At 54.2% G+C, this 22689-nt stretch overlaps 1 protein-coding gene across 1 annotated transcript; it reads left to right on the forward strand.

Moving 5' to 3' along the window:
* The first annotated feature begins 3 nt into the window (after positions 1–3).
* ATPAF2 (ATP synthase mitochondrial F1 complex assembly factor 2) lies at positions 4–22579 on the forward strand. Its single transcript, XM_066365031.1, has 8 exons — positions 4–330; positions 10777–10821; positions 11105–11250; positions 12650–12747; positions 15161–15241; positions 19387–19499; positions 20365–20480; positions 22346–22579. Exons 1-8 carry the CDS (start codon positions 186–188, stop codon positions 22481–22483), a joined length of 882 nt encoding a protein of 293 aa, XP_066221128.1. The 5' UTR covers positions 4–185; the 3' UTR covers positions 22484–22579.
* Positions 22580–22689: the final 110 nt, after the last annotated feature.

Genomic DNA, 22689 nt, shown 5'->3' on the forward strand with positions numbered 1-22689 from the left:
TGCGCCGTGGGCGCCATGCGGAAGATGGCGGCGTCCAAGGGAGTGTGAGGGTCGGCGCTGGGCGGGCTCTGTCCGAGGTTTTCCGTACAGCCGGAGCGTGCAGCTTGCGGGGGGGAGCCCTTTCGCTCCGTGCTTCCAGCTCTCAGGTGTCAGGACTGGTCGTCCTCCCCCGGCCGGCGGGCACGATGTGGAGGAGCCGCCTCTGCCTGCGCGGAGGGTGGCGCCGTCTCCTGAACCGACCCTCGGGGGGTCCCACGGTCTCCGCCGGGGCCAGGGCGAACATCCCGTCCGCGTCCCCGTCCCCGTCCCGGGCCTACGCTCCTCCGACAGGTGAGGGCGGCCAGGGACCGAGCCGGGGCCCAGGTGGGCCGAGCGGTTCCTCCGGGCGGTTCCGGGCGGGGTGGCGAGGCAGCGGCTCGGCGGGTTCCCCGGGCCCGCCGGGTCGTGTTCTGTACAGTTTGGGAAAGGGACTCCCATGCTCGGGCAGGGACCCCCGGAGGGCACAGCTGGTGGCGCACGCAGCTCCGCCGGGCAGGAGACGGTCCCTGACATTTGGCACGTGCGGCGTCTCCCCAGGTGTTACGGCTCTCTCCTCCTGCAGAAGGAAGGCGGACGTCCTCCGCGTTTTCGGAGCAGGGGAGATGCGGGTTCTAGGTCAGGGCGACTCCAAGGTCACAGAGCAGACTCGGAGGTCAAGGGAGGAGAAAGGTCAGCTCGTCTGGACTGCGCTCTGTGTCTTAGGAAACTCAGGTCGTCCCCTCCCGGACGCTTTCCCTGCAGGTGGCCTGGCCCTCCCTCCCTCCTGCCCTACCGCAGCCACCGGGTGGCTGACACCTCCTGCCTCCTGCCAGTCCTGACTGATGAGATCCAGAAGAAGGTCCTGCGGCTCTTTCATGGCTTCTGGGGAGCGGTTTTAGGGTACAGGTGGGAGTGAGTCATTTAGAAGCGTGAGGAGCACCTGACCAGGCGGTGGCGCAGGGGATCATCTATCCGATAGAGCGTCGGACTGGGATGTGGAAGGACCCAGGTTGGAGACCCCGAGGTCGCAGGCTTGAGCGTGGGGTCATGGATAGACACGACCCCACGGTCGCTTGCATGAGCTCAGAAGTCACTGGCTTGAGCAAGGGGTCACTCACTCACTCTGCTATAGCCCCCCCCAGTCAAGGCATATAGGAGAAAGCAGTCAATGAACAGCTAAGGTGCTACAAGAAAGAATTGATGCTTCTCATCTCTCTCCGTTCCTGTCTATCTGTCCCTCTCTCTGTCTCTCAAGCTAAAAAAAAAAAAAAAAGTGAAGAGTAGTAACATTCTTTTTACATTAGCTTTCCTGTGCTGAGGGCAGGAGGCTTGGTGACCTTCAACACCATTAGAACAGCGGTCCCCTCCTGGAGGATGTTCATTGTCAAGGGCAGAAGTTGATTCTATCCGGGTTAAACAGCAGTTTGTAATGCCCTGTGATAAGGGAAGTACAAAGAAGCCGTGAGAACGCCCCTCCTCCCGTCTTGGGGGTGTCCAGAAAGGATCTTGGGATTTTGAAAGGACAGTTTAAGCTGCGAGCTGACAGATGAGTAGGAGTTTAGTGTAAAGGAGGAGCAGGAGGAGGAGGGAGAGGGTTGGGCAGCTAGAACACATCTAGAGGGGGCAGTGGGGTGGGAGGGATCTTGCTGCAATACTGCGTTCTTTAGAAAATCTGGAATTCTACCGGCGGTTTGGCGTTACGGCAGGGGTACCGGTCTGGGGTCTGGTGCTGGCCGGATTCCTGGGGGACTGTGTGATCTTGGGCCTCATTTCCTTATGTGAACTGAAGGACCAGGTTGCCTCTGAGGGACCGTCTGTTAAGTTCCATAATCTTATACAGGTGTTGGAGGGAGCTGGGAGCTATGGGTTCACCTACCAGGACCCAGGTGAAGGATCTGAAAGTGGGCCAGGAAGGGTGTCTGTGAAAACTGTTGATTTATAACAAGAAATATGTATCTATATTTGGACTTTGTCAGCTTCCTGGCGTACAGCTCCTGAAAGCCATAGGGACTGTGGGAGAATCTTTTGTTAAGATATTTGGTCTCTTGTCCTCAAGTAGCTCCGGAGTGAGAAAGATAAAAGAAAGATAAAAGAACCCGAGTTTCTGCCCATGAGGTGGCTTTTAGGACGGGGACTGGTTGCCCTGGGAACCAACCGTGCCTTGAGAGGGTTGACCTTGCAGCCTTCCCCTCCGACCTCCAGGCCTGAGATCGACCTGATCATTAATGGCCTGTTTGCCTACACCGTGAGTGGTCCCTGAAATCCTCGCACTGTAGGTTCTGAGGGGTCCAGAGAGCTTCCAGGCTGGTGACCCGGTAGAGATGCTGGTGGAGGGGCAGGTCCAGGAAGGGTAAGGAAGCTTCTTGCCCCTCCTCGCATCCCTCCCCTCAGGCATCTCTCCATCTGGCCTTCCGAGTTGTAGATTCTCTGACAGGAGATCAGTGATCTAGTTAGTGAAATGTGTTTCTGAGTTTTGTGCGCTGCTCTAGCAAACTAATCAAACCCGAGAGGACATCTTGGAATCCCCTCCGATTCCACTGGTTGGGTTGGTTGGTCAGAAGTATACGTGACAACCTAGCGTTTCGATTGGAGTCTGAAGGGGAGGTGTTGTGGGGACAGTCTTGTGGCACCGAGCCCCTAACCCAGGGGTCCCCAAACTACGGCCCACAGGCCGCATGCGGCCCCCTGAGGCCATTTATCCGGCCCCTGCCACACTTCCGGAAGGGGTACCTCTTTCATTGGTGGTCAGTGAGAGGAGCATAGTTCCCATTGAAATACTGGTCAGTTTGTTGATTTAAATTTACTTGTTCTTTATTTTAAATATTGTATTTGTTCCCGTTTTTGTTTTTTTACTTTAAAATAAGATATGTGCAGTGTGCATAGGGATTTGTTCATAGTTTTTTTTATAGTCCGGCCCTCCAACGGTCTGAGGGACAGTGAACCGGCCCCCTGTGTAAAAAGTTTGGGGACCCCTGCCCTAACCTGTGGGATCTGATGCTAGCTCCAGGGTGGACAGTGTCAGAAAATTGAACAGTAGGACTCCCAGCTGGTGTTTGCCGAGTTGATTGGTGGGAAAACTCACACATTTGGAGTGTCTGTGTGAGTGTGTAAAGGAACACGGGGGTTTTTTTTCTTCCGTTACAACATCCCAGGGAATTCACTTAAGTTGGCAAAAACAGAGGATTTATTTATTTATTTATTTATTTATTTATAATTTTACATTGATTTGAGAGAGAGGGAGAAGAATCAACTCTTTGTTCCATTTAGTTGTTCTATGTATTCAATAGTTATACACTCATTGGTTGCTTCTCGTATATGCCCTAACGGGGGATCGAACTCGTGACCTTGGAGCTCTCTATCCATGGAGACACCCAGCCAGGCCCAGAGGGTTCATTTGGGTTAGTGGATGCCCCACTTTCCATTTTAGTGACATGTCATCTGCCATTTCCTTTCCCTTCTACAAACTTACTAGTTCAGGCTCCTGGAAGTCCTTGATACATGGTAGGAAGTCAACCATGAAAGAAAATACGAATGAATGCAAGAATAGAGCACAGTGGGTGGGAGACGCCTGAATCAGGCCTAAGCGTGACCTACGGTGACTTTACCACTTGTGAGGTTCTGGGGTTCAGAGGTTCCTTGGAGGTGGAAGAGCAAACCCAGGCGGACCCGATGAAGACTGACTGGCAGGCAGGTTGAACTTTGGCCCATTGGGGAAGGGCCGTGTCATTGATGTTTGTCAGAGGAGAGAAGGGGGTTAGGATGGGGTTGCTTGGGCGTGAGAGGAGGTGTCGCAGCAAGGAGGCTGTGTGAGGCCGTGTGGCCGTCCAGGTCTGCCCAGCTGCTTGGAGGTAAAGGTGTTGTGGGGAGGCAGCTTGTCTGGCTGAGTGGTACATGCCCAGGGAAGTCAAGGTTAGAAGTGCTGTCTGCCGACTCCACTGACAGGTTGTCTGTCACCGGGACAAGCCGGGTAGCTTGTCAGAGGCTTCCACCTCAGGGACGCCCCCACCCTTGTCCTCCTCATGGCTGTGAGGGATTGAGGGAGAGTCATAGATAAGGTGTTCAGCCTGCCACCTGTTTTTGTAAAGTAAAGTTTTATTGGTCACACAGCCAGATACTCATTTACATATTGTCCCTGGCTGCCTTCACCACAGTGGCCAAGTGGGCTGGTTGCATCAGAGACTGAATGGCCTGCAAAGCCTAAAATACTTACTGTTTGGCTGTTTACAGGAAAGAAAATAAAAATTGTCAACCTCTGCTCTAGATGCTACAGCAGTTTGGAAAAAGGATGTTGAGCCATTTAGCCCATTTCCATTAATTGCTGTGGTAGATCTATTCGGCCCGAAGAATTCTATAACAGGTTTATTGGGGTAGGAATCACTTATTCTTCACTTACTTCAGGTGTACAATGAAATGGTTTTTAGTACAGTCACAGTTGTGCAAGCATTGCTACAATCAATTCTAGAACATTTTTATTATCCCACAAAGAAACCGTGTGCCTTTTGCAATGTTCCCTCTAGCCCTAGGAAACCACTCCTTTCTGTCTCTCCAGATTTCCCTCTTTTGAACATTTTATATAAATGGAATGTGGTCTTTTTTTGACTGGCTTCCCCCCCCCATTTAAAATATTTTCAAGGTTTATCTAAGCCAGGGGTCCCCAAACTTTTTACACAGGGGGCCAGTTTACTGTCCCTCAGACTGTTGGAGGGCCGGACTATAAAAAAAAATTATGAACAAATCCCTATGCACACTGCACATATCTTATTTTAAAGTAAAAAAACAAAACGGGAACAAATACAATATTTAAAATAAAGAACAAGTAAATTTAAATCAACAAACTGACCAGTATTTCAATGGGAACTATGCTCCTCTCACTGACCACCAATGAAAGAGGTGCCTCTTCCGGAAGTGTGGCGGGGGCCGGATAAATGGCCTCAGGGGGCCGCATGTGGCCGGGGGCCGTAGTTTGGGGACCCCTGATCTAAGCTGTAGCATGTATCAGCACTCTGTTCTTTGTCATTGCTGAATAACAGTCCGTCTTACCCATTCATCTGCTGATGAGCATTTGGGTCCCCAGGTTTTGACTCTTCTGCATAATGCTGTGATAAACATTCATGCACAACATTTTACATGGGCGTCTGTTTTTGTTTTCACGTATCTAAGAGAGTAGGATTTCTGGGTCAGATGGTTACACCTGTTTACCCCTTTGGAACTGCCACACTGCTTTCCAGGGTGGCTGCACCAGTTCACCTTTCCCCAGCGGTGCATGGAAGTCCAGTGTCTCTCATGGACACTGGTTATTATCTGTCTTCTTTATCATAGCCGTCCTAGCGGCTGTGAAGGAAGTGGTATCTCTTGTTTTTGATTGGCATTTCCCTGATGGTGAATAATGCCGATAGAGTTTTTATGTGCTTATTGACACTAAGTTAATAAGTTCTGATAACCCACTACCCTCGGACCAGCCTTTATGTGCTTATTGGACATTTGTACATTTTCTTTGGAGAAATGTCTATGCAGATCCTTTGGCTAATTTAAACTGGGTTGTCTTTTTGTTATTTAGTTGTAAGGATTCCTTATCCAGTTGGCCTGAATAATTTTTTTAAAATTTTTATTTACTGATTTTAGAGAGGAGGGAGAGGCAGAGACCGAGATCTGTTCCAGTACATGCCCCGACCGGGGACCAAACTGGCAGCCTTCGCGTTTCAGGATGACACTCTAGCCCGCCGCGCCATCCAGCCAGGGCGGGAATGTTGGTGTCAGAAAGAGGTGGTTGGAGCCTGTCTCCTCCCGTGGTGGATGGAAGGTACCGGAGAGAGAATGTTAGCATGAGGAGGAAGGCCCACCAGATGGCGCTGTTTAGAAAGATCGCGGTGTTGGCGGCTATGAGTAGGCGCTTCTGTTCTTGGGTCACAGTGGGAGTTGCCGTTCTGAGGTTTTGAGTCTTGATGAAGCAAAGGCCAGCTCAGTAATTGAGGCCGATAGAAAGCTCAGGCACTGGCCCAAGAAGCCTGGGACGCGAGGAACAGCGTCGGGAGGAGGTGACACAGGAGACGGCCTCGTGTTCTTTTACACCAGTGGTTCTCAACCTTTCTAATGCTGTGACCCCGCAATACAGTTCCTCATGTTGCGGTGACCCCATACCAAAAAATAATTTTGGTGGCTACTTCATATCTGTAATTTTGCTACAGTTATGATTCGGAATGTAAATACCTGATAGGTATTATGTATTTTCCGATGGCTTTAGGCGACCCTGCCGGGGTCGCGACCCACAGGTTGAGAACCACTGTTTTATACAGATTGAGGCAACTCACAGGAAAAGGGACGTAGTGGGCATTCATTTCCAATTCAACACAATCTCTCCATGAGCAGGTTTTTTTAAACACTTGTCCCTGCACATGGAGCCTGTTTTCTTGTGGTCAGCTTGTTCAGTTCCACACTTTCTCTAATATCCATTTCTTTGTATCTCCATAGTCCACAGGGGTCCCCAGACTTTTTACACAGGGGGCCAGTTCACTGTCCCTCAGAGCATTGGAGGGCCGCCACATACAGTGCTCCTCTCACTGACCACCAGTGAGAGAGGTGCCCCTTCTGGAAGTGTGGCGGGGGGGGGACGGATAAATGGCCTCAGGGGGCCGCATGCCGTGGCCGTAGTTTGGGGACACCTGGTCCACAAAATTGTTGGGTTTTTTTTTCTTTTTTTGATTGATTGATTTTAGAGAGAGGAAGGGAGAGAGAGATAGAAATATCAATTTGTTCCACTTATTTATGCATTCATTCGTTGTTGTTGTGGTTTTAAAGATTTTATTTACTGATTTTACAGAGGGGCAGGTGGGAGCAAGAAATATCAACTTGTAGTTGCTTCACTTTAGTTGTTCATTGGTTGCTTGTCCTATGTGCCTTGACCAAGGCAAGCCCAGGATTTTGAACCAGCGACCTCAGTGTTCCAAGTCAATGCTGTATCCACTGCGCCACCACCGGCCAGGCTCATTGATCGATTCTTGTGTGTGCCCTGACCGGGGATTGAACCCACAACCTTGGCATAGCAGGTTGACTCTCTAACCAGCTGAGCTACCACAGAATTGTCTCTTAAAAGGCAGTGAGTATGTTTTTGCCACAGAAACAGATATTCTCTAAAGAGAGTGATTTATACTCAAAATAGACCCACGTTCTGTGTGATCCTACAAAATTCGGCTATTTCTTTCATCTTTAAGGATGGTGTTCCTTCCTGTTGGCTAGCTCTGGATTCATGGAGACTGGAGTTTCCACAGGCTTCTCGTGGCCTCATGGTTGTCTTAGGTGACCCGAGGTAGAAGGCCTGGGAGAAGAACCTTTGTCTTTGGTCATCGTTGGGGAACATGGCTCCCATCAAGTGTACCCTGACCCTCTCTGGGCATCTTGACCCATTCTCTGTCAGCCAGCTGCAGTCTTCTCTTTCTGACTGTCCTTCCAGTTCTTCAAAACCCTGTCTGTCTCGAGGCCCCAGACCTGAGTGGGAACTCACACACTTCCACACATGCCCTCCCACAATGGACCCGTCGGTGCAGGTCGACGAGCTGCTTCCTTTCAGGTCTCAGACAGAATCTGACCGCTGGGAGCTCTCCCTGTGGCCCGCGAGGAGGCGGAGCCTCTGACGTGTGCTTCCGTGTTCCTGGTGCTCTGGCTGTCGCGGTCGCCCTGCCGTGCGGCAGGTTCACTGTCCATCTCCCCACTGGGTCGTCGGTGCCTCTGGGTTTGAGTCCTGTGGTCAAAGCACTTGTCACGCTTCCTGGGAAGAGACTAGCGCTCACCCGAGCTTCTTTCGAAACTTCGCGACTGAAGGTGGCCCTGTCCCCGTCACCGCTCCGTCCTCGGGAGAACTCCTAAGACCCGCCCGCACGTGGGCCCCCGGTGGAGGCCCAGCAGCCCCCGTGCTCCCTCTGCCCGGCTGTCCTCTCTTCCTGTGGGGTTTTCTCCCATGTGGAGCGATTCTGGTCGCCCCCTCTCTGCCCCTCCACCCATCCCACTCCCAGTTTTTCCTTCCTCCTGACAGATAAAGAACGGTCTGGCCAGGACGAAGGAGCCAAGTCCTGACCAACAAGGCAGGAAAAAGAAAGAAAAGGACTCCCCTTGTGGGACCCCGTGCTGGTCTGGCATCTCTGTCTGGGTCAGCCGGTGCTGGGGGACCAGTCCGTGGCCCCAGTCTCTGGGACCCATTTCCCAGGCTGTTGGGACGTGTGCTAGAAGGCTCCCCACTGACACTCCTGCTGAGGAGGGCCCCCCACCCTCTACCCTGGGGTGAGCCGGAGCTTTCGGACTCCCCGCTTCCTGCCTGGCCTGGCCTGGCCTGGCCTGAAGCGAGCTGACCAGCCCGGGCATTAGAGAGCATCCTGGATGCAGGCTGGGTGCCTTGATGGACGTCTCCAGACTTATACGAGGAGGCCTCCGCGCCCACGTCTCATCTGCCGTCTGACTGTGACTCCGATGGCCTGTGAAGGAGGGACATTTAAAAGCAGCCGGGTGGTGCACATCTTCTATTCTGGTGTCAGACGTGTGAGAGAATCGGTTTTATGATTTCAGACGAAGGTCATAAATCGTGTCCGGTTTTACCACTTTGTAAAAATGGTTGATGCCCTTACGTGCCCGGACGGTGACTGCACCTGCGACGTTGGCATATTGGCACGATGGCTCTAACCACTGAGATACCTGGCCAGGGCTGAAAAAATTTAAACTCTATGAAGGCAGGGATTTTTGTCTCTTTTATTCACTGTTTATTCCAGGTACCTAGAACAGTACCTGGCACCTACTTGGCACAAATAATTTTTATGGGAAAATAATGTGGATCTTTGTTTAATAAGGGCAACCATGGGAATGCAATTTCTGTTGTGTAAGCATTAATGATAGCAACTGAAATTTATGAAAAAAACAGTATGATGTAGAAAACGTAAACATTCGATGTTTGGAGTAAAACCAGGTACTCTCCATTACTTCCTTCCCCAAGCACATAAACCAAGTTCTCATTTTCATAGTCTCTTTGAATTAACAGAACTTTAACTAAAGCTTAGTTAAAAAAAAATCCAAAAGACATTAGGCCCTGGACAACTGGCTCAGTGGACAGAGCATCAGCCCAGCATGTGGACATCCTGGGCTTGATCCCCGGTCAGTGAACACAGGAGAAGTGACCATCTGCTTCTCTTTCCCTCCCTCTCCCCCTTCTCTCTCTCCCTCCTCCCCTCCCGCAGCCAGTGACTCGATTGGTTCAAGCGCTGTCCTGGTGGGCTGAGGACGGCTCGGCTGGTCGGAGCATGTCAGCCTCTGGCACTAGAAATATTATAGCTCGGTTGATTTGAGCATCAGCCCAAGAAGCGGGTTGCCAGGTGGCTCCCTGTCAGGGCACATGCGGGAGTCTGTCTCACTCTCTCCTCTCCTTTCACTTAAAAGAAAAAACATGAAAAGAAGGCAAAAGCATTAAAAAATAAGTGACTTTGGTCGGACTCTGAAGGCTTTAGGTCAGGGGTCCCCAAACTACGGCCCATGGGCCGCATGCGGCCCCCTGAGGCCATTTATCCGGCCCCCACCGCACTTCCGGAAGGGGCGCCTCTTTCATTGGTGGTCAGTGAGAGGAGCACATTGACCATCCCATTAGCCAAAAGCAGGCCCATAGTTCCCACTGAAATACTGGTCAGTTTGTTGATTTAAATTTACTTGTTCTTTATTTTAAATATTGTATTTGTTCCCGTTTTGTTTTTTTACTTTAAAATAAGATATGTGCAGTGTGCATTGGGATTTGTTCATAGTTTTTTTTATAGTCCAGCCCTCCCAACGGTCTGAGGGACAGTGAACTGGCCCCCTGTGTAAAAAGTTTGGGGACTCCTGCTTTAGGTACCTGATGAATATGTGAAGGAACAAATGAAGAAACGAATGAGTGAGTGAGTGAGTGAGTGTTTGTCACAAATGGCAAAGACGGTTATGGTTCATAGCTTCCAAAATGTGACCTGTTTATTTATTCTTTATTAATGGAAGGAAACAGCATTTTTTTTATGCTGTGCGCTTGGTGTTAATCCCCACAGCTGGAAGAGGGGAAATGTGTTTGTATTTTCCACGTAAGATGTTCTTCAAGCCGACTTCAGAAGGAAGGACAGGACACAGATATTTTCCTTCCTGAAGGAAGTGTTCGGAGTTCTGTTGAAGACACAGGCAGGCTGGTTAATTAGGTTAATTAATGAGTATAGGGGGTGGGAAAGGCTCTGGGACCTCTGCTTACGGCCTGTACACCGCACACGCGTGTGGGCGTGCACAGACGTTCACACCGGCTTCTATCTCTACTCCTGCCGGAGATGGGTCTCTGGCTTGGGTCTCTGGCTTGATCCCATTCGGACACCATCTTTAGATTCAGGCCCATGGGGGCAGCTCCGGGGGGTGTGTGTGTGGAGAGGAACGTGCTTAGAAGCTAACACAGGAGGATCTGGGAAAGGCCGTCAGGTCAGGCAGCAGGCTGCAGATTCGTGATGCTGCAGTGATCAGCGTGCCCCTGGGCCCACGGGGGCCTGACCCCTTGCCCTGTCCCTCCCTCATCCCCGGAGAGCGAATGCCCTCCCTCCCTCCAGCTTTGACCAGGAGCCGTTGATTGTGCCGCAGAGAGCAGGGCAGACCTTGAGTAGCGATATGAAAGAAAATCAAGCCCCTCAGTCAGCACGAGCAGTGATGGTACAGCGGGTCTTGTTGCTTCCCGCGCTGTCTGGACATAATTCTAAACTGCCTTTTTGAAAAAAATCTTTCCCACAGAAAGGAAGAGGTTTTATCAGAATGTCAGCATCACACAGGGTGAAGGTGAGTGTCTGAAATTTTGACTGCCTCTCCCTCCCTCTCTCTCTCCCTCTCTCTCTCTCTCCCTCTCTCTCTCTTCCTCTCTGTGAATGAGTAGAAACACTTTTCATCCCCCACCAGTGCAGTGGCGAGACTGCCCTGCACACTGTTCTCCGAGGTCTCTGTCAGCCCCCCTTGGGGGGACTCGGGGCTGTCTTTGTCTGCACCCCTTCAAGTGGCTAAATATAGGAATGGTCACCGGTTCCAGTTCACAGTCCCTGAGAGGGTTTTCATTTGATCTTTCAAGGTGGCTTTGAGATAAACCTGGACCACAGGAAGCTGAAAACTCCCCAAGCCAAGCTCTTTGCCGTCCCCAGCGAGGCCCTGGCTATCGCAGTGGCCACTGAGTGGGACTCCCAGCAGGACACCATCAAGTTCTACACCATGCACCTGGTAACAAGTTCGCAAACCTATACCCTGATGCCTGCTGTTGGTTTTCTAGGGCACCCGGCAAAAACTGAGAGTCCTATCCAATTGCAGTAAAGCCCCCCAGGGATGGACTCCACCCACGCTTGACCCCTCGAATGCACCGAACGTCCCCCGCTGTGTCCTGGCCACCAGCAGTTCCCCGGCTCAGAACTCTGTGCTGGGCGGCTGGTGCCTCCTCTGGCTGCAGGGCAGATTTACGCTCTCCACCTGCCCAGCTGCCTCACTGACTGTCGTGCAGGCTTTCTCTCAGTCTCATCAGCTGCACCGTTGTAACTGTCTGTTCTGTGCCTGCCGGCCTTGAGCGCACAGAAGGGCAGGACCCTCTCGGTCTTTCCAGCGCAGAGTGGGCTCCTCGTGTGAAGTGCAGTTAGCCCTCAGTATTGGTTGAGTGCAAGAGCCCCGGGGGCCAGTGGGTGAGGTGAGGGCCTCCCCCCTCACAGAGGGAGCCCCCATCCACACAGGGCGACTTGCTGAGGCACTGCCACAGCCTGAGGAAGGCGTTGGTTAGACCCTCTGGGTCCAGGCTTTGCAGCCTCCAAACCGTGACCTTGGGCAAGTCACTGCCCTTTCTCAGCTCCATGTGCCCATCTGTGAGAGGTAGGTGATAACAGTGCCCACTCAGAGTGGTGGCCAGGACCGGATGAGTGACATGTAGAGAGGTCCAAGTGTGGTCCCTGGTCCATGCGAGAGAGCGTCCAGTCCACACGGGAGGCAGTGCTGTCAGGTCTGCGCTGTGCTCGGCGGTGACGTGCGCACCCGGGCAGGGGCGGGTATCCTCAGCATCTGCACGGCCTGCGGTGCTGCTGGCTTGCTCCCTCAACCGTCTGATGACAGCAGGGTGACAGGGCTGCAGACTAGTCATTAGGGTTTCTAAGCAATCTGCTCCTGACCAGGCAAATCTGGAAAATAATCCTGCTTCTGGTTTCCAGTCAGATTTGAACTCCAGTCATGCTTATGTATCTTATTTACTGAGTGTGACCTCTGTGGGATCAGTTTCCACATCTCTGCAGTGGGTGTAATAGTACCTATCCACAGGGTGGTTGTGAGGATTATAGTAACTAGAGCAGAGCCTGGCAGTGGAGCGTATGAGGCCTTGGGAAATACAGGAACCCCAGGGCCTCTGAGTGCTCTGGGAGCCCCGTGGGCTGGCCCAGCCAGCGCTCTGCCGGCTCAGACCTGTGGCCGGGGCTGCTCTCCGGAGCCGTGCCGCAGCTGAGGTTGGGGAGGTGCCACGGGCCAAAGGCTTCAGCGTGGGACTGCCCCTCGCTCGGCGTTGCCGTGGGTCGGACGTGGCGTCCTCAGGAACGTGGTGCTTCTGCCCGGCCCAGTGGGTGCTGATGGGGCTCTCTGCCTTTTGATCCAGACCACGTTGTGCAACACGTCGTTAGACAATCCAACGCAGCGCAACAAGGACCAGCTGATCCGGGCGGCTGTGAAGTTCCTGGACACGGACACCCTCTGGTAATTGACGGTTAGCTGAACGTTCCCTCGGACCCAGGGAGTCCCTCCGTGGTTTTGCCTCATTTCCCGGCTGTCAGTAGAAGAGGCTGTGCTTTTCCTCTGTCTCACAGGGCAGGGGACGCTGACATCAGCGTTCCACTGCTCTGCAAGGTCCCTAGAAAGGAGAACCGCTCGGGCCGCGACTGTGTCGGAGCCCTGGGCACACCCCTCCTGCAGCCCAGCCGCTGTCCCTCGGCCTGGGATGGTGGGGTGGTGGCCTGTGCCACTCTGGCAGGCTCCAGGACCAAGGGAGGCCACTAGCTGACCCCCAGCAGGGCCTCGGACCCTGGACGTCTGCCTGCCGGCATGTCCTCGCCTCAGCCTCCTTGTCACTGACCGTCAGCCTGGACGCAGGAATGGTCAGATGTTGGTGTTCAGGAGCTGGCTTCCTCTGCTTCTGAATTTCCCACCATGTCTATGTGTTCTTTATTTTTATTTTTGCATACACACACGGAGTGGGGCAGAAGTAGGTTTACAGTTGTGATTGCGTGAAATAGCCTCTTGTGTTACTATTTATTAATGAATGTATTATTTCCATATAAACAACTGTATGCCTACTTTTGCCCCGCTCTGTGCTTATGAGAGGAATCGGCTCACGCAGGGTTAGTCCAGGCAGCCTCACCGTCCACCATCTGCAACCTGGACAGTTAAAGCCGCTCACGTGACTCAGTTCGGGTCTGAAGGCCTAGACCAGGGGTCCCTAAACTTTTTACACAGGGGGCCAGTTCACTGTCCCTCAGACCGTTGGAGGGCCGGACTATAAAAAAACTATGAACAAATTCCTATGCACACTGCACATATCTTATTTTAAAGTAAAAAAACAAAACGGGAACGAATATAATATTTAAAATAGAGAACAAGTAAATTTAAATCAACAAACTGATCAGTATTTCAATGGGAACTACACTCCTCTCACTGACCACCAATGAAAGAGATGCCCCTTCCGGAAGTGCGGTGGGGGCCGGATAAATGGCCTCGGGGGGCCGTAGTTTGGGGACCCCTGGCCTACACTACGTATATTCACACACACACACACACACACACAGACGCGAGGAAGTTCGTTATGAACGCCTCCTGCCGTGGGGCCCCGGCAGACCCAGGAGAGCCTGTGCGGCTCCAGGCCGAGCGCCCACGGGCTTGAGAACTGCCGTGAGCTCGTGTTTCTGTGGAGCCCGGGGCAGCGCAAGCTGCTGCCCGGCTTAAGGCATTCGGCCCACAGCGCCCTCCTCTGTCCTGCAGTTACCGGACGGCGTGTGGAAGGACAGAGGAGGCGAGGGCAGCGGCTGAGGTGCACTGTGTCTGCTGGCCGGGGCTCTAGGACCCTGGGTGACCTCCCGGATGGCCCACGAAGTCAGCAGTGAGGGCCGAGGAGGGAGGGGGCTCCTGCAGAGGCGGGGGGGGGGGGGCAGTTCTGAGTTGCTGGTCCGAAAGTTCAGTCCATGTGCGTGAGGGACCGTTGGATGGCAGGGAGCAGAAACCCATGCAACCTGGCTCAGGTGACAGGGTTTTCGTGAGAACTGCAGGGACCCGGACAGGAAATGAAGGACAGTTGGCCACCAGGCATGGGAGCCAGAAGACTCGATGTCAGCTGCTCGCTCCACCCTGCAGACGGGGCCTAGGAGCGGCTGCCCCTGGTCTGCTCCTCAGCAGCCCAGGTTTCCTTGGGCATGCAGGATCTCCTCCTCTGCTCACACCGGACTGACTCTCCACGGTGCCTGCTTGGGTGTCTGTGCCATGAGGCCTCGCAGCTCAGCGTCCTCAGCTGACCCGCAAGTGGTGCAGCCCGGCCTCAGCCGGTGTCAGGCCCCCCGGCAGCACCTGCTTCTGTAGCCAGGGGGCGGGTGGGCTCCCGAGGTCAGTTCGTGGCCAGGAGCACGCTCTCTTGAAAGGGGCGCGGGAAGCTAGGGACGCAGTGACTGAGCGTCCTATCCATACAGCATTCACGTGCGGCATCCCAGAGGGAAGGGGGCTTAGAGGGGCACTCACGGTGCCACACGCCTTGACCTCTGACGTAAAGTGGGAGTTTAGGACGGTGGTTCTCACACTGCAGCTTAGGTTGGAACCCCCGGAGGGCTCTGGTCTCCAGCCCCAGAGGCTCTGCTTCCCAAAGGTGCTGGTGGAGCCTGAGAAGTTGCACTTAACCCTGTTTCCCGCGGGTGCTCTGTGGGTGGTCTTCCCGGGTGCTCTGTGGGTGGTCTTCCCCCCCCCCCCCGTGCTCTGTGGGTGGTCCTCAGGCCTCACTGCTTTAGGGGAAAGATCTGTGGGGCTGGGGGGGGGGAGTTTGCTCTGAGGTCTGCTTTTGTGTTTTTCTGTTGTCTCTCACTGAATTGTACTTTTTTTTTTATTAATGAAGATGATTTTTGCAATGAATTAGCTACAGGGTGGAAGAGCCAGAGACATTAGTGGAACTTCAAAAGAACGAGTGGGATCCAATCATAGAATGGGCCAAGAAGAGGTAAGATGGGCAACCCCAGGTGTTGGGCAGGCTCTCAGGGTCAGGGGGCCCGAGCTGGACAAGCAGAGTTCTTAGCTGACAGACTTCCTGAGTCCAGAGCACCCTTGCGATGTGGCACCATCCTGGTGTGCAGGAACGGGACCACTTTGGAAAAAATGTTTCAGCCAGCATGCACCGAGCAGCTGCTCTTAGAAGGCATGTGCTGAGTGTAGGTGGGGAGCACCAGCTCAGCCACGATTGGCTTGAGCTAACTCTTTTTTTTTTTTAAGTGAGAGGAGGGGAGATAGACAGATTCTCACATGCGCCTCAACCAGGATCCACCCGGCAAGCCCTATTTGGGGCTGATGCTCGAATCAGCTGAGCTATCCTCAGCACCTGAGGCCAACACTCAGACCAACCGAGCCACTGTCAGAGAGGGGAAGAGGGACAGAAGGGGAGAGGGAGAGGAAGAGCAGCAGTTGGTTGTTTTTCGTGTGTACACTGACCGGGGATTGAACCCAGGACGTTCATAGGCCACGCCAGTGCTCTAGCCACTGAGCCAACCGGCCAGGGCCATTGAGCTGGTGACTTGATCTCTTTGTCTGAGTGGGGAGCCGATCACCCTACGCCTTAGGGTCCTGTGAGGAGAAAGCGAAGGCAGGCGTAGGTAGCATCCTGCTTGGTGCACAGCAAGGGTGCGTAACACGGTGTGTGTAATACGTGCACACGAGGAGGAAAGTCTGGACAGCATCCTACACGACTATAGGTCACGTCTAGCCTGTGGATGTAAAGGGTCCAGGAAGTGATGGTACCCAGTGTCCCCCCTTAGCAGGAGGACTCTTGTGCCAACTGAATGGTCTGTTGATGTGGTGGCCAAATTCAGTTTCGTTTCCTTCCGAGGGGACTTGGGAAGGGCTCCTCCCTCGGCCCCTCCCACCTTGACCTCATGGTGTTTTGTCAGCTTGCTGGGAGCAGTTTTCGGCAGGGCATTTTTCACAAAAGTGATGTCTGCTGGTCAGTCTGTCTCATTTGTAGACATTTCCTGAGTGCCCACAATGTGCCAGGCACCCTTGGAGTCTATATAGTAAAACGTATAGCCAGTATATTAAAGGGTCAACCAAAATGTAACACGATAGTACTGTGTAAGGACTACAAGGATACAGTGTCATTTTGGGGTCTAATGAAATATTGTATAACAATACTTAGGTGCTTGGAGAGCTTTGCTATGATACAAAATCATCCGGGGTTTTTTTGTGGCAGTTGAGATTTCTTGTTAATAATTTACAGCAAAACTGGGCCGTTTCCTATGTTCCATTTATACTATTAGAAATTTCAGCAAGACTATTTCTAAACCAATGGGGAAAATCAATGGTATCTGAAAGGAAATTATGGCTTCCATTTAAGATGGCGGACATGGTACTCATGTCCTCCCACGACCACATCAGAATCACAGCTAAACTACAGAACAACCGTCATGAACAGAGTCCCATAACTAAGAGTATACAGAAGAAGCCACGTTGAGACTGGTCAAGATGCAGAATGGGCAGGCCCCACCCACAGGTGGCCACTAAAGATCATGAGGGAGCCTGCCTGACAGGTGATGGCGCAGTGGATAGAGCGTTGACCTGAAATGCTGAGATCCCAGGTTCGAAACCCTGAGGTTGCAAACTTGAGCGTGGGCTCATCCGGCTTGAGCAAGGGGTCACTGGCTCTGCTGGGGCCCCCAGTCAAGGCACGTATGAGAAGCAATCAGTGAACAACGAAGGCGCTGCAACTATGAGTTGATGCTTCTCATCTTCCTTCCTGTCTGTCTCTCTCTCTCAAAAGGGAAAAAAAAAAAGCTTATAATGAGACAAAGAAGGACCCAGCAATTCTACATATGGGTTTATCTGAAGAAACCCAGAGACATCTGCACCTGTATGTTTACTGTAGCGTTGTTTACCATAGCCAAGGTGTGGGAGCGGCCTCAGGGCCCATCAGTAGACGGAGGGACGGATACAGGAGGCGTGGCCCGTACACAGGGAAGGATTCCGTGAAGGAAGGGAATCTTCCCATCTGTGACAGCACGGATGGACCTCGAGGATATTGTGCTGAATGAAATAAATCAGAGAGAGACAAATTCCATCTGACCTCACTTGCACGTGGGATCTGAAGAACAAAACACAAAAGCAGAACAGACTCAGGTACACAGGAAGCATTTTCTTTAGATTTATTGATTTTAGCGATAGAGGAACGGAGAGAGGGAAAGACAGGAACATCAGTCTGCCCCTGTGTGCGCCCTGACTGGGGATTGAGCTGGCAGCCTCTGTGCTTCGAGAAGATGCTGTAACCAGCCGAGCTATTGGGCCAGGGCCGGGGAAAATTTTGACGGTTGCCAGAGGGGAGGGGTATTGGAAGGCTGAGTGAAAAAAGGTGAAGGGACTAAGAAAGAAGCACAGATTGGCAGTTACAAAATTGTCATGAGGAGGCCCTGGCCAGTTGGCTTAGTAGTAGAGCGTCGGCCTGGCGTGCAGGAGTCCCGGGTTCGATTCCCGGCCAGGGCACACAGGAGAAGCGCCCATCTGCTTCTCCACCCCTCCCCCTCTCCTTCCTCTTTGTCTCTCTCTTCCCCTCCCGCAGCCGAGGCTCCATTGGAGCAAAGATGGCCTGGGCGCTGGGGATGGCTCCTTGGCCTCTGCCCCAGGCGCTAGAATGGCTCTGGTTGCGGCAGAGCGACGCCCCCTGGTGGGCGTGCCGGGTGGATCCCGGTTGGGCGCATGCGGGAGTCTGACTGCCTCCCCATTTCCAGCTTCAGAAAAATACAAAAAAAAAAAAAAAATTGTCACGAGGATGTAAGCACAGCATAGGGAATAGAGTCAGTAATTTTGTAATAACTGTATGGAGCCAGGTGGGCACTGGGTTTATTGGAGTGATCACTTCAGAAGTTATATAAATGTATACAACTGGGTTGTACACCTGTAACTAATATAATATTGTATATCAACTGTAATTGGAAAGTAAAAAATTAAGCAAAACAAAAGAAAGTTTTTAAAATTGCTTTTCCCTGGCTGGGTTGCTCAGTGGATAGAGTGTCGTTCCAGCACAATGAGATCGCGAGTTCAATCCCCAGTCGGGGCACATATGAGAGGCAGTCCATGAGTGAACAGCTAAGTGAAGCAACTGAGTAGAACAACGAGTTGATTCTTCTCTCTCTCTCTCTCTCTCTCTCTCTCTCTCCCCCCCTTTCTCTCAAATCAATGGAAATTTTTTAAAAATTGCTTTTATTCTGTTATGTTTTTCCTATATTCTATTAGTTATGATTGTTCTTGAAAAGATATCATTCTTGCCTGACCTGTGGTGGCACAGTGGATAAAGCATCAACCTGGAACACTGAGGTTGCTAGTTTAAAAACCCGGGCTTAGCCTGACCTGTGGTGGCACAGTGGATAAAGCATCGACCTGGAAATGCTGAGGTCGCTGGTTTGAAACCCTGGGCTTGCCTGGGCAAGGCACATATGGGAGTTGATGCTTCTAGCTCTTCCCCACCTTCTCTCTCTCTCCCTCTTTGTCTCTCTCTCTCCCTTTCTCTCTCCTCTCTAAAAAGAATAAAAAAAAAAATTAAAATTAAAAAACAAAACAAAACAAAAAAACCCGGGCTTGCCTGGTCAAGGCACATACGAGAAACTACTATGAGTTGATGCTTCCTGCCCCTCCCCCCTTTCTCTCTTCCTCTCTCTCTAAAATCAATAAATAAAATAGATTTTTTAAAAATCCCTTTAAAAAAGGATACGGTATATCATTCTATCTTTCTTTTTTTCTTCTTCTTTTCCATTTGCAGTATATCGTTCTGAAAGCCGGCTCATGTCCCAGACCAAAAACGCTGCCCACACTTCTGAAGGGGATGCCAGGCAGACAGTTTCAGGCAGCCTCACGTCAGGAAAGCCCCGGCTTGCAGGACTCGCTGACCCGTGCCTCCGTTCAGGGTCATTTCTTGATCCTCTGGCTTTGCTCGTGACAGAAGTGATTAGGTCAGGAGGTCACGGATTGTAGTGGCAGCTGCCCCCAGAGTCCTCAAGACTGACCTCTCAGTCCCATGCCCGGCAGGGGCACGCACCTGCTCAGCAGCTCAGGGCTTTGCTTCCAAGCAAACGCCGAGGGACGCCGCCCACCAGAGCCTTCTCCTTCCAGATACGGCCTGGAGATCGGCTCGTCCACCAGCATCATGGGGCCCAGCATCCCGGCCAGGACGCGAGAGGTGCTCGTCAGCCACCTGGCGTCTTACAACACGTGGGCCCTGCAAGGTAGGTGTGTGGTGGGGTAGGCACGGGCGTCCCAGCCCAGAGAGTCACAGGGGCGTTCTAGGGTGGCTCTGATGCTAACTTTTTGTTCAGTCTGAGGGGACAGCAGGCTTACCCCTTCCAGGAGGAAGTTGGCTCCTCTTCACTTCAAGTGTCACTGACCTGGCCAGTTGGCGGTCACTGGGCAGGGGGTGGAGTGCTGTGCTGGGCCAGGTTCAGGGCCTGTGTCTACCCAGGCAGTAGCAGAGAAGGGGCCTCCGCCCAAGAACAAGCAGAGGGCTCTCGGAGGAGAATGCGGGATGGACGCAGAGCTGGCCAAAGAGCAGTGTGTCCTGTTACCCATCCCCCACCTTGCGCCCGTGCCCCCCTGAGGGCCGTGTGGACCCGGAAAGACCAGGTCCGGCCGCTGCCCCGTGTGGACCCGGAAAGACCGGGTCCGGCCGCTGCCCCGTGTGGGCCCGGGAAGACCGGGTCCGGCCGCTGCCCCGTGTGGGCCCGGGAAGACCGGGTCCGGCCGCTGCCCCGTGTGGGCCCGGGAAGACCGGGTCCGGCCGCTGCCCCGTGTGGGCCCGGGAAGACCGGGTCCGGCCGCTGCCCCGTGTGGGCCCGGGAAGACCGGGTCCGGCCGCTGCCCCGTGTGGGCCCGGGAAGACCGGGTCCGGCCGCTGCCCCGTGTGGGCCCGGAAAGACCGGGTCCGGCCGCTGCCCCGTGTGGGCCCGGGAAGACCGGGTCCGGCCGCTGCCCCGTGTGGGCCCGGGAAGACCGGGTCCGGCCGCTGCCCTGTGTGGACCCGGAAAGACCGGGTCTGGCCGCTGCCCCACTTCAGTGGAGCTGCCCCGGGTTCTGACTGGGCTTGTGTCCCCGCAGGGATAGAGTTCGTAGTGGCCCAGCTCAAGTCCATGATGCTGACCTTGGGCCTGATGGACCGGCGGCTGACGGTGGAGCAGGCCGTGCTGCTGTCGCGGCTGGAGGAGGAGTACCAGGTGAGGTAGCGGGGGTCCCGCCTCCCCCCGCCAGGTGCAGACTAACGGTGGGGAGGGTGGTGGGGGGGCAGACCCATCTGTTTTTATGACTTTTGTGTATGTAGCAAACCACAAGAAACAGTAATAAAAGTAACAGTAAGTATTACCGCCTGGTCCCGGCATTGTGTTTGTCTCGCCCTCGTGGCCTCACCTCCTCTTCTGAACAACCCCGCTTCACCCAGGAGGAAACCGAGGCACAGGTCACACCCCTGGAAAAGGCTGGAGCCAGGTGGCTCCAGGTCAAGGCCTTCACCCCTCCTACCCTGCTGGGGGAGGTTCATGGGCACATCAAGAGCCCTTGGGCTGGCGCACCTGCAGATGGGCCTGTCACGATGCCCGGGACCCCCGCGTGTTCCGCTGGAGACCGAGCCGCTGTGCCCTGACCGCCCCGTGCAGGCGTCGGGCTGGCCGGGAGCACGGAGAGCTGCTGCTCGTCCACGGGTCCCGAAGCTCGGAGTTAACGAGGTTTTGCTGTGGTGTTTGTTGTTTGCACTTGTAACTCAGAACGACGGCGCTCTCTGCCATCTTGGCTGTTGCCACTTCTCCAGCCTCGTAAGGTTAACCGCTGTGGCGACTCGGTGCCCAGCGTGATGAAGCCCTTTGGTGATAGCAGTGTTGCACTGGTCCACCTAGTTGTCTGCTCAGAAAAGTGCCTGGAGAAGAACTTCCCTGTATCTCAGAAGAGGCCACAGCTGGTCTTTGGGTGTTAGAGACGGTCAGGTGGGAGGGGGACGGAGAGGTGGGGTCTGTGAGGGCGCCACGAGGTGGGCGGCCAGGAAGCCTGCCTTCTGGTCTGGGCACTGCTGTTTTGACTGTGGAACCCAAGCCAGGCCGTTGTTTCCTGAACTTCAGGCTTGACCTGCCACCGAACGGGGCGGAACGTGGATTGTGTCCGTGAGCTCTCTGAAAGTAAAATGTGCTCTTCAGGGGAGATCACTGCTGTCCAGTTGGGGACGGGCCTCTGTGGCCTGGTGGGTGCTGATTTCCTGGACCGGCCTCCTGGGCCCCTGGCCAGGGAGGAGCCAGCAGGCTCAGTGGGCAGCCTCATGCTGACACTGGGACAGCCACACTGAGTGTCCAGCATCTGCCCCTCGAGTCCTGAAGGCCTGGACAGAGAGTCTGGACCCCGCACAGGGTGCAGAGCAGAGGGGCCCCTGCAGCGCGGCAGCTGTCCCGGGAGTCGGACATGAAGTGACCGTGTGGCCTTGGTTGACCTTTCTCTTCCACCTGTGGGGGCCACTTGCAGCCCAGCCTGCTGAGACAGCTCACCGGAGGATGACCTTCTGCGGGCCGCCTGCGCCAGCCTCTTCATGGGAGGAAGTGTGAGGGAGAGGGTGGCGTTCAGGTCGGGCCGTGGGGGACACGCGGTTTCCAGGCCCAGCCTGCCTGGGAAGTGGGCGCCCACTGGCCGGGGCCTGACTGCGCCCTCCTGCACCACCCACACCCTGTGGAACGCAGGGCCTGCTCTGGCCGCCGTGTGTTCTGATCCCACCACGCACATCTTGCGTGTCTTGGCGAGATTGGAGCCTGCGGCCCTTGGTCCAGTCACAGGGATGGTGTGAGGCTCTGGCCGCTGTGTGTTCTGATCCCACCACGCACATCTTGCGTGTCTTGGCGAGATTGGAACCTGTGGCCCTTGGTCCAGTCACAGGGATGGTGTGAGGCTCTGGCCGCCGTGTGTTCTGATCCCACCACGCACATCTTGCATGTCTTGGCGAGATTGGAGCCTGCGGCCCTTGGTCCGGTCACAGGGCTGGTGTGAGGGTCCGGCTGGCGGGCAGCAGGGCCCGGAGCTACTCACATAGCACCTTCCTTGTCCTCTGCAGATCCAGAAGTGGGGCAGCGTGGAGTGGGCCCACGACTACGAGCTCCAGGAGCTCCGGGCGCGCACGGCCGCAGGCGCCCTGTTCGTCCACCTCTGCTCCGAGAGCAGCACAGTCAAGCACAAGCTCCTGCGGGACTGAGGGCCAGGCGGCACCCCTGGCACACGCCCAGCACCCCTGGCACACGCTCCGCACCCCTGGCACACGCCCCGCACCCCTGGCACACGCCCCGCACCCCTGGCACACGCCCAGCACCCCTGGCACACGCCCCGCACCCCTGGCACACGCCCCGCACCCCTGGCACACGCCCCGCACCCCCGGCTGCCGTCCCGCACCCCTAGCACACG

This window comes from Saccopteryx leptura, chromosome 2, assembly GCF_036850995.1.
Source record: "Saccopteryx leptura isolate mSacLep1 chromosome 2, mSacLep1_pri_phased_curated, whole genome shotgun sequence".
In the NCBI taxonomy this organism is placed as follows: Eukaryota; Metazoa; Chordata; class Mammalia; order Chiroptera; family Emballonuridae; genus Saccopteryx; species Saccopteryx leptura.

Coding starts and splice junctions, on each gene's coding strand:
- ATPAF2 (XM_066365031.1), top strand. CDS start 186: ATGTGGAGGAGCCGCCTCTGCCTGCGCGGAGGGTGGCGCCGTCTCCTG. Junction 10,822..11,104: donor CAGCATCACACAGGGTGAAG/GTGAGTGTCTGA, acceptor TGATCTTTCAAG/GTGGCTTTGAGATAAACCTG. Junction 15,242..19,386: donor ATAGAATGGGCCAAGAAGAG/GTAAGATGGGCA, acceptor TTCTCCTTCCAG/ATACGGCCTGGAGATCGGCT.